Raw genomic sequence first — 13,497 nt, 5'->3', positions numbered from 1 at the left:
GCAGTTACCAATGGCAACGCTTTGTCGGGTATCTTTCATAACTACTTGGATCATTATAAATAGATGAATAAATAAATGAAATAAATTGCTTAAATAGGACCTACTGTGGAAGTAGTTCGCTCTACAAGGTTTTGGTAAAATTGTGGTTACCATGGCAACGCTTTCTCGGACAAACACAAAAATCAGGTCTTGAACATCTACACCTCAATGTCCACAAAATCTGATTTTAATTGCTTCAAAATTGTGGAAATAATTTACTCCATAAGATTTTCAAGAAAATAATATGCAGTTACCATGGCAACACCTGACATGTCGAGTACAAACACAGTGTCCTGCATAACTACACCTATCAGGGCCGGCGCAGTGTTATCAAAAGTGTGGGGGCGGCCCACTTCCGGGTTTCATGAGCTAACAAGCAAAAAAAAAAAAAAAAAGAAAAGAAAAAGGTCCTCAGCTCATCTCTACCCGTCCACTTCCGGGTTTCTTCAGCTGGCAAGCAAAAAAAAAAAAGAAAATGGTCCTCAGCTCATCTCTATCCGGCCACTTCCAGGTTTCTTCAGCTGACAAGCAAAAAAAAAAAAAAAAAAAAAAAAGGTCTTCAGAGTAAAAACATATCCCTACCGCCGCCATACTTCAAGATCCCTGTCTATTTCTATTTTAGTGCCACTTACGTACTTCCGGGTTAAAAAAAGTGTGGGGGCCCAAAGTGATCACACCTTATGTATTCCTTTGTATGGTGCACAAAAAGTGTGGAGGCCCGCCCCCACGGCTGCGCCGGCCGTGCCTATAGATCATTATACAGTACATGTACATGTACATAATGTACATGTACCAAATTTGAAATAAATTGCGTACACTGTGGAAGTAGTTTGCTCCACAAGGTTTTTGGAAAATTGTGGTTACCATGGTAACACTTCCTCCAACAAACACAAAAAAAATGTCTTGCACATTTACACCTCAATGTCATCACTTCCCCAACTTTCATTTAAATTGCTTCAAAACTGTCGAGTTTGCGACGCAAGATTTGCAATGGACCGCCCACGTTGCCGATTCCTATACAGCTGTACTCCCTTATTACACTCAGCAAAAAAGAAAGTAAACACTTTTTCGAGATCATATTTTTTATAGAAGATCTTAATGAAAATCAATGTATTATATACCATATTAAAGGTAATTTAATTGGCTATCATGTTGGTAGGTTGATACAAAAGGAAATTTTACGCATGAGTGAACACATTCATTTTTGCCCGCCAAGACACAAAAGTAAAAATTACAAAATTTGGCAAGTTGTCTTTCATTTGGTAATGCCCTTCAAGATAACAATGACAACAAAAAGCCATTTTAAAACAATGAGAGACATATATGAAAAAGTATAAACAAGTTTTTGTTCTCTTTATCTCTTTATAACCTCAAAGAGAAACAAAATGGGAAACTAAAGGAGAAAAATGAGAATTTCTTGTCAGCTTAGATTTCAAACGACATAGGGAGTAATGGCATAAAGATGATTAAATAAACAGAATTTCTTTATTTTACTCATTTTAGTAAGTAAGTCAAAGATCCATGAGATAAATTTTAGAGCAAAATGTCATTTACAATTCTCCTAATTTGAAAACAAATTGAAATTTATACCATTTTTGTTAATATTTCTTCGTCTCTTATTTCGTCTTAATTTTTGCTTGACCCAAGATTCTTCATTTTTCTCCCTTATTATTTCCTCCATTGATATTTGGGCTTCAAAGATATTATAGAGATCAAAGGTTCATTTTTGCAACTCAATTCATGTGTCTAATTGTGTTAATTTGTCTTTTGTTCTTATTGTTATATGGATAAGCACTTGCGCATGAATGACAACTCATTCAATTTTGCAATTTTTGCTTTTGTGTCTTGGAAGAGAAAAACAAAGGTGTTCACTCATGCGTAAAGTTTCCTATTTTATTGACCTACTAGGCTGATAGCCAGTTAAATAACCTTCAATATGATATATAATACATAATCTTTTAGCCAAATATTCTATGAGAAATATAAACTTGAAAGTGTTTACTTTCTTTTTTTTTGCCGAGTGTACTTTGTGTATGCAGGGGTAAACCTCCAGATCAAATAAAATGTTATGAAATTTTGCTAATTCTTTTATAATTCTTTTACATTTGTACGATATACATGTAATTAAATTTATATTTCTTATTTTAATTCCTCATCTCAACCAAAACTATACAATCCCTTAACTTCCTTAATTTTCTTGCGATCTTGAGCAAATTTTTATTGTAGGAATATTTTACTCCCTTTTATAATGAACTTTCAACTGCACTGAAAATCCCCCGTTACGCCCTTATAAAAGTCATAATTTCCGTTTGTTTTAAATCTTTTGTCGGGCTGTAATGTGTTCCAAAATGTGAGTTAAGGATTCAAATCACCAACATGAAAGTGATTTCCAGTACATGTACATGTTTAAGTTACGTTAAGTATTTTAGAATACACTGTATACATTGTATAAAATACATACACCTGTATGTATAAATCACACTAATTCTGGAGATTTTCCACGGTCGATTCACAAATTTGTAGGCATATCATAGGGCGCCATCACACGGTTGATCACCGATAGCTACACACCATTGATTGCAGCCACGGAACTAAACCATAGCGAGTGCAGCAGATTGATTGGGATGGTCCAATCTTCGCCTTCATACGCCGCAGAGGGCGCATTTTGTGGAAGTGACTACGCAATCTTGGCTGCCATGGAATCACTTGTACAGCGCATATCAAAGGAGAGAGAGAGAAAAAAGATAATTTAACTTTGGAGGGCCACTACATTGTACAAAATGTATACAAACTGTATTATAATTGTCAGCTATGGAGAGCCCAATGTTAGTCATGCAAAAAGGGGAACTCTTCCTCTTTCCATTGATACCTAATTACATGTATTTTGACAACACCATGTACGACTGAGCACATAAACTTAAGACAAATTGCAACTTTGTCTAAGTTTAGTGTTATGTGCTCAGTCATGCATGCCAATTGTCAACATAATTAGGTTTAAATGGAAAGAGGAAGAGTTCCCCTTTTCTCACAACCAAGATTGTGCTCTTCATACCCGACAATTCTGAAATGGTAGTCCCCCAAAGTTGGATTACCTTTTTTTTTTTATACGCTCTGTATAATGTACTCTATTTAGTGTGCAGTTTTGTCTTTTGTTTCCACTGCCAAGTTGTTTTTTTTTTCCTTCTTTTATTGTTGTTAATGTGTTCTTATACTCTGAATGTGAACATTATTTTTATCTGTATTGGGGAATGGGGCAAGAGAAAAAGTAGAAAAGTGAGAGACTGGAGGAGAAAAATCAGTTGAACTGTACATGTACAACACACAAAATGAACATGCAGTGTGCATGTCTAATGAATGGCAGGGTCTTTCAAGATTTCTTAGGTATCCTGGGACATTGTACAGTACAGTGGACCGGCAGTTTTCTTTCATTGTATCGAAATTTTGTTATAACTGAACAAAACAAACAATAAAAATACAAAGAGTGGATAATGTTGCAGCCTGAATTTTACTTCATTGTAACCGGAATGTTGTTATAACTGTGTTCGTTTATATGGGAGTGCACTGTACAGGTAACATGTACATGTACATGAACTACAATAGTGTCATGTACATAATACATGTACATACATGTGTGCCACAGTCTGTGGAACAAAACTTCCATTACACCGTACTTGTGTCTGATTTGTGTGTAAAGTCCAATGCTGTTTAATATTACTCATGATTCTCAGTGTCAACTCACATGCAATGAGGAATTGCGCTTACACTTTGTACAGGGAAACCTCATTATAACGAGCTCGGATATACATGTAGCGACATACCGCTTAAAACGAGGAAATTTTACTGGTCCTATTTTCATTTGCACATATTAAAATGGTAAAAGACGAATACGTTTATAACGAGGTACCTGTTATAACGAGGAAAAAATGGTGGTCCCACCGACCTCGTTATTACGGGGTTTCCCCTTACATGTACATTGTACTTGGAAAAACTAGGATGTCTGTGGAGTACAGTGTACATTGTGTGTGTCTGCAGTCCTGGTGTATTGCAAGACTGTTGATGGTGCAGCACTAAACATACACACTTGCCTGTCCACATGAACACACAGACCCCCACCCAAACCCAAACAGACACACATACACAAAGGGCCCCCCCCCCCCTTGAAAAAAAAAAAAAAAAAACACACACACACACACACACACAAAAAAAAAAAACCCCAAAGAAACACCCCCCAAGAAACAACCCACTAGCATTATTCACTACCAGGGGTGGATACAGGAATTCAGTAAAAAAAAAAAAAAAAGGGGGGGGGGGGCGCAACTAATATTTCTAGTGCCACTTCCGGCTTCAATTCATTTTTTTCTTTTTTTTTCTTTTGTTTTTGAGGAAAAACAAAGGGGGGGGGGGGGAGGGCGTGCGTCAGTTGCGCCCCCCTCTGGATCCGCCACTGACAACCCTTCCCTACCCAAAAAATAAATAAAATAAATAAATAAATAATTCAAATACAAGCTATACATGTAAATACAAATTACAATCTTAAAAAGGTTCCCCCCCCCTCCCATTTGGAAATTAATAAAACAAAGCATTAGATGAAATGTTGTAGGCCAATTGTCATCAAATCTATCATTCCTACAATGGTACCAGGCACATTGTACCTTTGTACATGTATTAAATCTTTGCCAATGTGTTGGTTATGCTCTCAAAATTGTACGTACATGTCACAATATTGTACAGCTGTATCCATTATCATGTTGGGAGAAAATCTTGACGAATTATTGACAAGCTGGCAGCAATGACTATGTTACCATGGTCTTAGAAAACAAACCCCCCCCCAAAAAAAACATCAACAAACTAACTATGACTGTAAAAGCAGATACCTAAATGTGTTATTCAGATATTTGTTCTGTATAACTTGTGTGAACCACTGTGTATCTTGCACAACAGGACCACACTTGACGAGGGTTGGCTGTCTTAATACTTAACCTTTGACCCAGAGCTACATGTCTCCCATTTGACCATTTCGGTGATCTGGCTCTGAAAGAAAGAGGAACCTGCAGAGAAACTTTCACAAGATGTTAACAATTAAACAAGGAAATCCAAGAGGTACCATGTACATACTGTATGTTACAGATTTATTACAGGAACATATAAAGGCACACTTGTTTTCACTTTGCAGTGTATAACAGACTGAGATTTTCTGCAGGCAGTTTGAGAATGTTATCCAAAATTCTGTCACACTATCAACAATCCTTATTCATACTCATTTCCTTACATTTTGCACTTGCAAACACAAACATTTGTAGAAGGAATACTACACTGTACAGCAAGTATCTTTACGGCAACTGCTAACAGTCAATTAACGCTAGATTAATTGGACATTCTACCCACAATGAACATTTTATCTAAAACTACATGAACACCATATGATAGCTGTATGTAAGTTTAACGCAAACGAGTTTCAAACCTTAAGGTAAAAGAAAAGATACTGATCTCGTCATCACTGCTTACTTAAATGATGCCACATGCCCTCATTAGGAAGCTTTGAAAAGGATATCACTATAGGGTTTTACATTAAATATATCTCATCATTACCTCTCAAACTGCAAGGTGAATTTCAAGTGAAGAGTTTACTCATGCAAGAAAATTATACTGAATTCCTAATGCAAACATGTGTACAGGTGTCACCTGTGCATTCCTTACAACACACCTGCCATAAGCAGGTCATACTTACTGTTTATACTTACACACTTGCCTCCGGGTTGTGCAAGGAGGGACAAGCGCTCACAGTATTGTTTTGTTTTTCTTTTCTTTTTTACCTCAAGCTTTTCATCAAATTGTTTGAAAATCGCCCGTACAGGTTCCCGCAAACGAGCAAGGGGGAGGAAAAATGCAAAGGGAAGAGTGTTAATTCATAGAGATCTACAGATCAACAATTGAAGCAACTGAAATATCAACACACAATTTAACTTTTCTTTCCATAATACAGTGCACGATTGTATTTTCAAACTTCAATTTACAAAGGGTATGCAATGTCTATCACTGTACAATTTTGACAAGACATTGCATGTAAACATCCCTTTTTGGTAATGACAATTGTGATTAGAAAATCGAAACAGAAATTGTGTTGATATTTACACGCGACAATTGCTTACATTTGTATGTACAGAAACAAGAGTAACACCATAACCTCATCCCTGGCTTTGTACATTGTAACCAATACTCTAAGACAGAGTCATGTCATAAATTCAGTAACAAAAACTCAATACACTGTACTGTACAAAAACAAGTTTACTAGGTGTTTCTTTTCAAGGAAAAAAAAAAGATTGGGTACTGCAAAGTCTACAGGTGTACTTCTTGTCATGTTACCAATCTATCACACACTCTGTAATCCATTATATATGATGCAGTACACAAGTTCACATCCTAAGTATACCAAATTTCCACTACCTGCAAGTTCAGTTTACTACTCTAAAAAAGCAACTTCAATGAATTGTTTCGGATGAATTTTTTTTTTTCCGAAAAAGGGGGGGGGGGGGGATAGAAGGCTTCACCATTTTCATTCTCAGCCTTTTTGCAATGTGATCTTAGGAGCTTTAGAGCAAGGACTAGAATCTATTAATAGAGAGTGCTTAAAACTTGGATTTTGGATTGAAGAGGCGTGACACTTGCAATTCACATGAACAGGGCCGGCATTTGGGAGACAGGGGAGAAAATACCTTACCAGAAAGTGAAGTGTGTGAAGGTACTGATACAGCTGATCCATGATCACTGCACCTAGAGAAGGAAAAAACAATCAAGTCTTTCTGAAAATTTCATGTTCATATTGATAATAGGACCAGCATGTCAATCTAGTAGCAGGAATATGTGTGCCGCTTCATGGTACATTGTAGATCGTTTGCCATTGGGCAAAGCTAGGAAGTGGCAACAAATGAATGTTTCAATTATGTTTTGCTTTTGTTTGTATTTTGTTTCTGTTCATGTCTCTACCCAAGACAGAAAACAATATGAAAGGGTGCATCTAATACAAAATAATTAAACGTGATACAGTGTATTAAGTTAGGTGAACCGTATGGAAAGATCATAAAAATAAGTTTTTGTGGTATTTTCAGGCTTTTTTCTTTCATTCCTTCAGATAATATGAGAAACAATTTCTTCAAATGCAAGATAACTTAAGTAAACATGTAAGCAACTCTGAACATCCTGCTATCAAATTCACATGTTGATCCAGGAGTTAAACTACAGTACATCTGTAGTTCGATTTTTTTTTCCCCTTCAGTTTTACAAATTGTACATTCTGATATACTTATTGTATTGCCACCGAGCACAACTTATTTTAGTTCCTTTCATCATGTTAAATCATGCTGCATGAAAAAAATTGCAATATGCAACAATGTTCTCAACAGAAAAAAACAACACAAGAATAAAACTGAACATTCAACTGGACAGTAACCGACCATAATGTCCCTGCAATATTTGACAGGTGTACTGTAGGCTGCTTCTTGTTAGTGACAGGATGAAGGGTTGCAACGTGGCTAATTCTGAGGTGAGGCCGACATCTTTGTTTCCCACCCCTCACATCACAGGATTCTGGTGACCTGCACAGGAAAAAGAAGAAAAACTTCTGAAAGCAAGATTAATGAGTGCTCTTATATGAAATAAGGAAAGTGTACACAGAAGCCCTTGGCTTATTTTCACAGGGAAGCCAAAAGCAAGGCGATGAGCGTTGCTGTTGACTTCTCTTCACAATCACCATTCTGTATCTTTGCTTACATACACATGGTAGTTATTGTTATTCTGATTCAGCTTTTTCTAAGCCAGTTCAGTATCAGTTCACAAACAGTTACACTTGATAGTAAAATACATTCGGATACTAATACAAAGTACCTCTACTACAACAGGTTGTACTTCCTTCAAGTTCATCATTCTTCACTGTTCTCTTATAAACATGTCAAAACTTCTATCTTAGATTACTGAGTCTACAAGTCTTGTCTCAACATGAACTTGATGTTACATCAGTAGTAAACGCAGTCAATGCACAGTTTAGAAGTTTGGGGTAACCGACCATTTCTCATGTTCTGATACACATTTTTCCACACCACAGCACTGAAGATTTTCCACAACTGCATGACAGACAGGAACGCGACCATGATCCCGTGTACATCTGCATCACCCTTGATGAAAACGAACGCGAATCCTAGTTCCTACTTGTCATAGATACATGTATTGTTGTATGAATCACTGTCCATGATTTATGAGGAAAAGGTTCTTAATTTTGATTGAGACTGGGCTTCTTTTGATTTCTGACTGCACTTTGAGCAAAACTCCAGAGAAACACAGCCATCCGACACGTGCAAACAGACGCCCGCTCCCTGTGCATCAAGAGAATTAGCTGCAGAATGAGAATGTTCTCTCTTCACACATTGACTTGTGTTGGGCCGAGATCTCTCCTCATATTTGGCAACTTTGCTTGATGGTTCCTCCAAGCAGTAGTCATGGTCACTTGGCCGATTTAGTCCCTTCCTTTTCACAGAGTTATTGTTCTCACCGATGTCTGGTTTCTTGTTCAACACCGATACTGACATTGATGAATGAAATTCCAGTCCTGTAGCCTTTATATTTGTAAGGAGCTGTGACAGAGCACTCTGATTTGCAAGCACACTTTTCACATAATTCAGCTCGCGAGCCAAGACACCGACCTTTTTTCGCAAACGTCCATTCTGCTTCTTCAGGGCGTCGTTTTCAGTACTCAGGAGACCGACTTTTCCCTCAAGGCTTGACAGAAGCTTCTTCTTCCTTTCTCGATTTAACTTCGCCATCACGGCATTCCTGTTTGGACCTTCCACTTCTCTGCGAATCCCATCATCGTCGATGATAGTCACAGTTGTTTTTGGCGGCTTTATTTTCCTACGCACTGACCCACCTTGGCTCGGACTTGGCGATGGGCAACGTGGTGGCGATAAAGAACTGGCGGAATCATGCGATCGCTTGCGCTTTTGCGAAGTTTTGGTTCCATCTGTTTGTCCAATTATGTATCTTAACATCTGCTCTGGGTCGTCGTCGGAGTCATCAGATAAATTTTCCATGTCGTTTGTAAGCGAAAGAGGGGACGATCTATCGCTCTTTGCAAACATTTCCTCGCCACCGCAAGCACCAGCGAGAGATTCTAACGCGCTGTCAGCCAATGCTTCAACGTCCACCATTTCCTCGGGTTCGACACCAGTCAGCTCGGGAAACAATTCCTCAAATTCGCTCCCGTCGTACGGCGGACTCAGGGCGTTTTCGATCATCTGGAAGGTGGAATCGGAAGAAAACATGATTGAGATTGCTATTCGGCATAAAAATGTGAACAATCTTGGTAAATCAAACTCACAAAATCACAAAAATCATGCACGAAGTCGCCCTTACAGTTCACTTCGCTCCTAGACGTCGACGATCTCTCTGGCTGTGTGTGTGAATGCGAATGTGTATTGTGTATACGTACCAAACTAGTTTCCTCGATACGTACATGTACACACAATAAAATGAATGGTGCATGCACGAATGGTGGGTGGCACGTCGAAACGTTGTCCCAACGATTTGTTTCCGCTGGGTACCACGTGATCAGTCAACACGGTACCGTAGTCTTGTACTCGTATTCAAAAGCCTTTTTTGCCTATTCATAAAGGTGCATTGACCGAATCTTATGAATAGAGGTATTAAAATAACACATATCTGCATGGATTGTAACTATGGAATATATTCTACTTTATCTTCATCAGTGCGCCAAATAGATTTAAGTCTTCACGTACTAGTATGTTACAGAAATTTTGATCTCACTTTGCTCTAGGGATTTAGACTACTAGTATTACAAACCCGAAAGTACTTATTGTAGTACATGTACAGTGTACTAGCAATCAGGTATTAAAAACCAAACCAACTACAAAACAACTAATACATTGTACTAGCATAATGGCACTACGTGTCTACGTCATATCATTCGCCAGAAATAGCTTCGTGTCATCGTGGTTCGGTTCAACAAACTTCATGTCCTGGTCAATGTCGTGTGATTGGCTGAACGGCTCAAAACAATACTCAGTAGTCAAATATTAAGAGACGAGGGATAGGAAGTTGATAAAGCTACAATAAATAAGCAGTGAAACGACAGCTGTTGCATTTGTATGTTACTTATACAAAAACGAGAGCAAATCGCCAAATTCATGACAACTCTTTCCACCTTCAGAAATCTGTTTATTATCATGTGGTAGCTATGTTAATTTACATGATAATTGTTTCAAGACTTCAAAGCTTACCATACTGCAGACTGAAACATCATGAACCTATGTATTCCATTCCATTAATAATAATGATAATAATAATAATAATAATAATAACAATAATAATAATAATAATAATAATAATAATAATAATAATAGTGGCTACTTGTATAGCGCACAGGTCCACTTTTCAGTGCTCATGGCGCTTCAAAAATGAAAAGATATCATATATTTACATGCATATACAAATTCAAACACAAATATATACCAAATAAAGAATACAACATATACCAATTAAAAATACAATATTGATCCAATTAATGGCATACAGCAATTACAGTCCTCAGTATGAAAGGAACAGATAAGTTTTAAGTTTGGATTTGAATGACTCTGTAGATGACAGTTCCCTTAACTGAAGAGGTAACTGATTCCACAATTTTGGTCCCATAACGGAAAAAGCACGATCACGATACCCATGTTTTACTCTGGGTGTTTGGAGTAAGAATGCATCTGATGATGAACGTAGCCTTCGTGTCGGATTGTATTTTTGAACAGAATTACTTATGTATATGGGGGGGGGGGGAGAATGAACTGAATGATGTACTAATAACAGAATCTTGAAAATAATCCTTTTTTTCTACAGGTAACCAATGTAAGGAACGGAGAACTGGTGACATAGAATCAAACTTATTAGTAATCGGGCAGCAGAATTTTGCAACCGTTGAAGTTTTGTGACATCTTTTTTTGGAAGATTACACAACAATGAATTCGAAAAATCCAACCGAGAAGAAATCAAAGCATAAATAAGTATCTCAGCTGCAGATTTAGACAAATATTTTCTTATGAAACGTAAATTACGCAATTGATATCGAACATTCCGCTGAATATGAGTTACATGACTTCGAAATGACATTTCCTGATCAAATATGACGCCTAAATTACGGGCTGTTTTCGACGGAGTAATACAAGTGCTGCCGATGTTGACATGACATGACTGATCCCAATAACAGAAACTCAGATTTATCATCATTTAGTTTAAGGCCATTGGATGTAAGCCAGATTTTCAGATCTTGCAAACATGCTTCGAGTTTTGCAATGGCGGATGACAATGAAGACACAGTGGGTTTAAAAGACAAATAAAGTTGTATATCGTCCGCATAACAATGATAACTAATACAATGCTTGCGAAATACTTCACTAATTGGTTGCATATACAGAGAAAAAAGCAGCGGGCCTCCAACAGAACCTTGAGGTACACCAAACTTTGTTATAGTTTTACAAGAGGTAGAATCACCAATTCTGACATAATGAGATCGATCACATAAGTAGGATATAAACCAATCAAGAACAGTTCCTTTGATGCCCAAATATCTCAATCGTTGAATCACAATAGCAGGATCGACTGTGTCAAAAGCTGAGCTCATATCAAGCATGATAAGAGCAGTGATGTTACCACTATCTAATTCTCTGAACACAATATCTGATAAGTTGACTAACAGTGTTTCTAATGACCAGGCTTGTACGCAGATTGAAATGAATCAAGCAATTCATTATCTTGCAGATACGTTGTCAGTTGTGAGAAAACAACCTTTTCAAGCAATTTACTTAAATAAGGTAAATTTGAAATTGGGCGGTAATTTTTTAGACACTCCTGATCTAAGCCTGCTCAAAAGGAAAGAGGACAGATAAAACAGTTTGTGAAATATGCTTGAAGTTGTGGATGCGATGTCAATCATGTGTCAATCACGCACATACTACTTAGTAATATTAATCGTCTTGTCATTGATTTAGTACGTCTCACCATGGTGGGCTTTCAACCTCCCTTCCCACCTCCCTGGCCCACACATATACTCCTCCCCTTTTTCTCCCCCTCTTTCTCGCTAAATAAATACATCATAATGGTGTGATGCTGATATACATGTATATATTGTATGTACAATAGTATACCTTTGTCATCTCGGGAGCGCAGAACAACTGTGATGAAAATGATGACAAGTAGAGCGATGTTGCAGGATGGCATATGTGTGTGTGTGTATATATACAAGTATGTATATATATATATATATACACATATATATATAATTATATATATATATAAGTATACATATATGTATACACACACACACACACACACACACACACATATATATATATATATATATATATATATATATATATATATATATATATATATGTACAGTGCGAGAAGAAGAGCAATCGTGGACGTAGCTAGTGGTCAACGTGCGTGTTTATTGCCGAGCTTTCGGTCCCGTTAGGACCTTCATCAGGGCTGTAACGATACAAAAATGACTCACTCGTACATATACAGTGTAACAATAATAATAATAATATTAATTATACAAATTTGTATAGCGCAGCTACTATGTAAATATACTTTACTACGCTGTCATGTAACAGAGCTCCTGACATTGTTACTGGTTAGACACACAAAAAATAAATAACAAATTAATCAAAGGCTTCTGAAAAAAGGTAAGTCTTAAACAAAGACTCGAAGACAGCAAGTGATGGGGTCTTCCTCATTTTCTCAGTTAACTTATTCCAAAGTTTTTGACAAGCACAATTTATACATATATATATATATATATATAATACAGATACATTACAATGACATAGTTGTACACATCAACTCACACAATGATGCATATCAAATGTGCAGAACCTAGATACATATATAATTCTTCTGTGCAGCAAGAGCTCATGAAGCTGTGTTTGATGCTAAAGTTTGCTACAGATTTGACAATCTTTGCTGATTTCTATTAGCAAGTTATTCCAAAGTTTGGGGGCTGCACAGGCAAATGCTGAATCATGAAAATGTACTCTTAAATGATATATATATATATATATAGTAAGTTGTCCACATGTTTGCGTGATAATATCATCAAAAACAAGACTGAAACAAAGTTCATGCTGTATTCACCAACAGTTGGCACACACATTTTCAAGTGATTCGCTCTTTCTCAAGTTTGATACTCTTCAGTCATATCAACACTTGAGAAAGAGCGAATCGCTTGAAAATTTGTGTGCCTAAATAAACTGTTGGTGAATACAGCATGAACTTTGTTTCAGTTTTGTTTTTGATGATGATGATGATGATGATATATAATTATATATATATATATATATATATATATATATATATATATAAAACTTTGAGCAAAGAAAATGGGGGTTTTTTGATCAAATTTTT

At 36.8% G+C, this 13,497-nt stretch overlaps 1 protein-coding gene across 1 annotated transcript; it reads right to left on the bottom strand.

Annotated features, from left to right (window-relative positions):
- Positions 1 to 7,982: 7,982 nt before the first annotated feature.
- Positions 7,983 to 9,366, bottom strand: LOC139723402 (uncharacterized). The gene has a single exon (XM_071634647.1). The coding sequence runs from the start codon at positions 9,348 to 9,350 to the stop codon at positions 8,286 to 8,288; it is 1,065 nt and encodes a 354-aa protein (XP_071490748.1). The 5' UTR covers positions 9,351 to 9,366; the 3' UTR covers positions 7,983 to 8,285.
- Between the last annotated feature and the right edge of the window lie 4,131 nt (positions 9,367 to 13,497).

Source organism: Diadema antillarum, unplaced genomic scaffold (genome assembly GCF_040938485.1).
Source record: "Diadema antillarum isolate AM-2024a unplaced genomic scaffold, OU_Dant_1.0 scf00000188, whole genome shotgun sequence".
In the NCBI taxonomy this organism is placed as follows: domain Eukaryota; kingdom Metazoa; phylum Echinodermata; class Echinoidea; order Diadematoida; family Diadematidae; genus Diadema; species Diadema antillarum.
Note: the sequence above shows the minus strand (reverse complement) of the source record. Positions and strands in the feature narration are given on the sequence as shown.

Excerpts from the sequence above, each read along its gene's own strand:
- LOC139723402 (XM_071634647.1), bottom strand. The coding sequence starts at position 9,350 with ATGTTTTCTTCCGATTCCACCTTCCAGATGATCGAAAACGCCCTGAGT.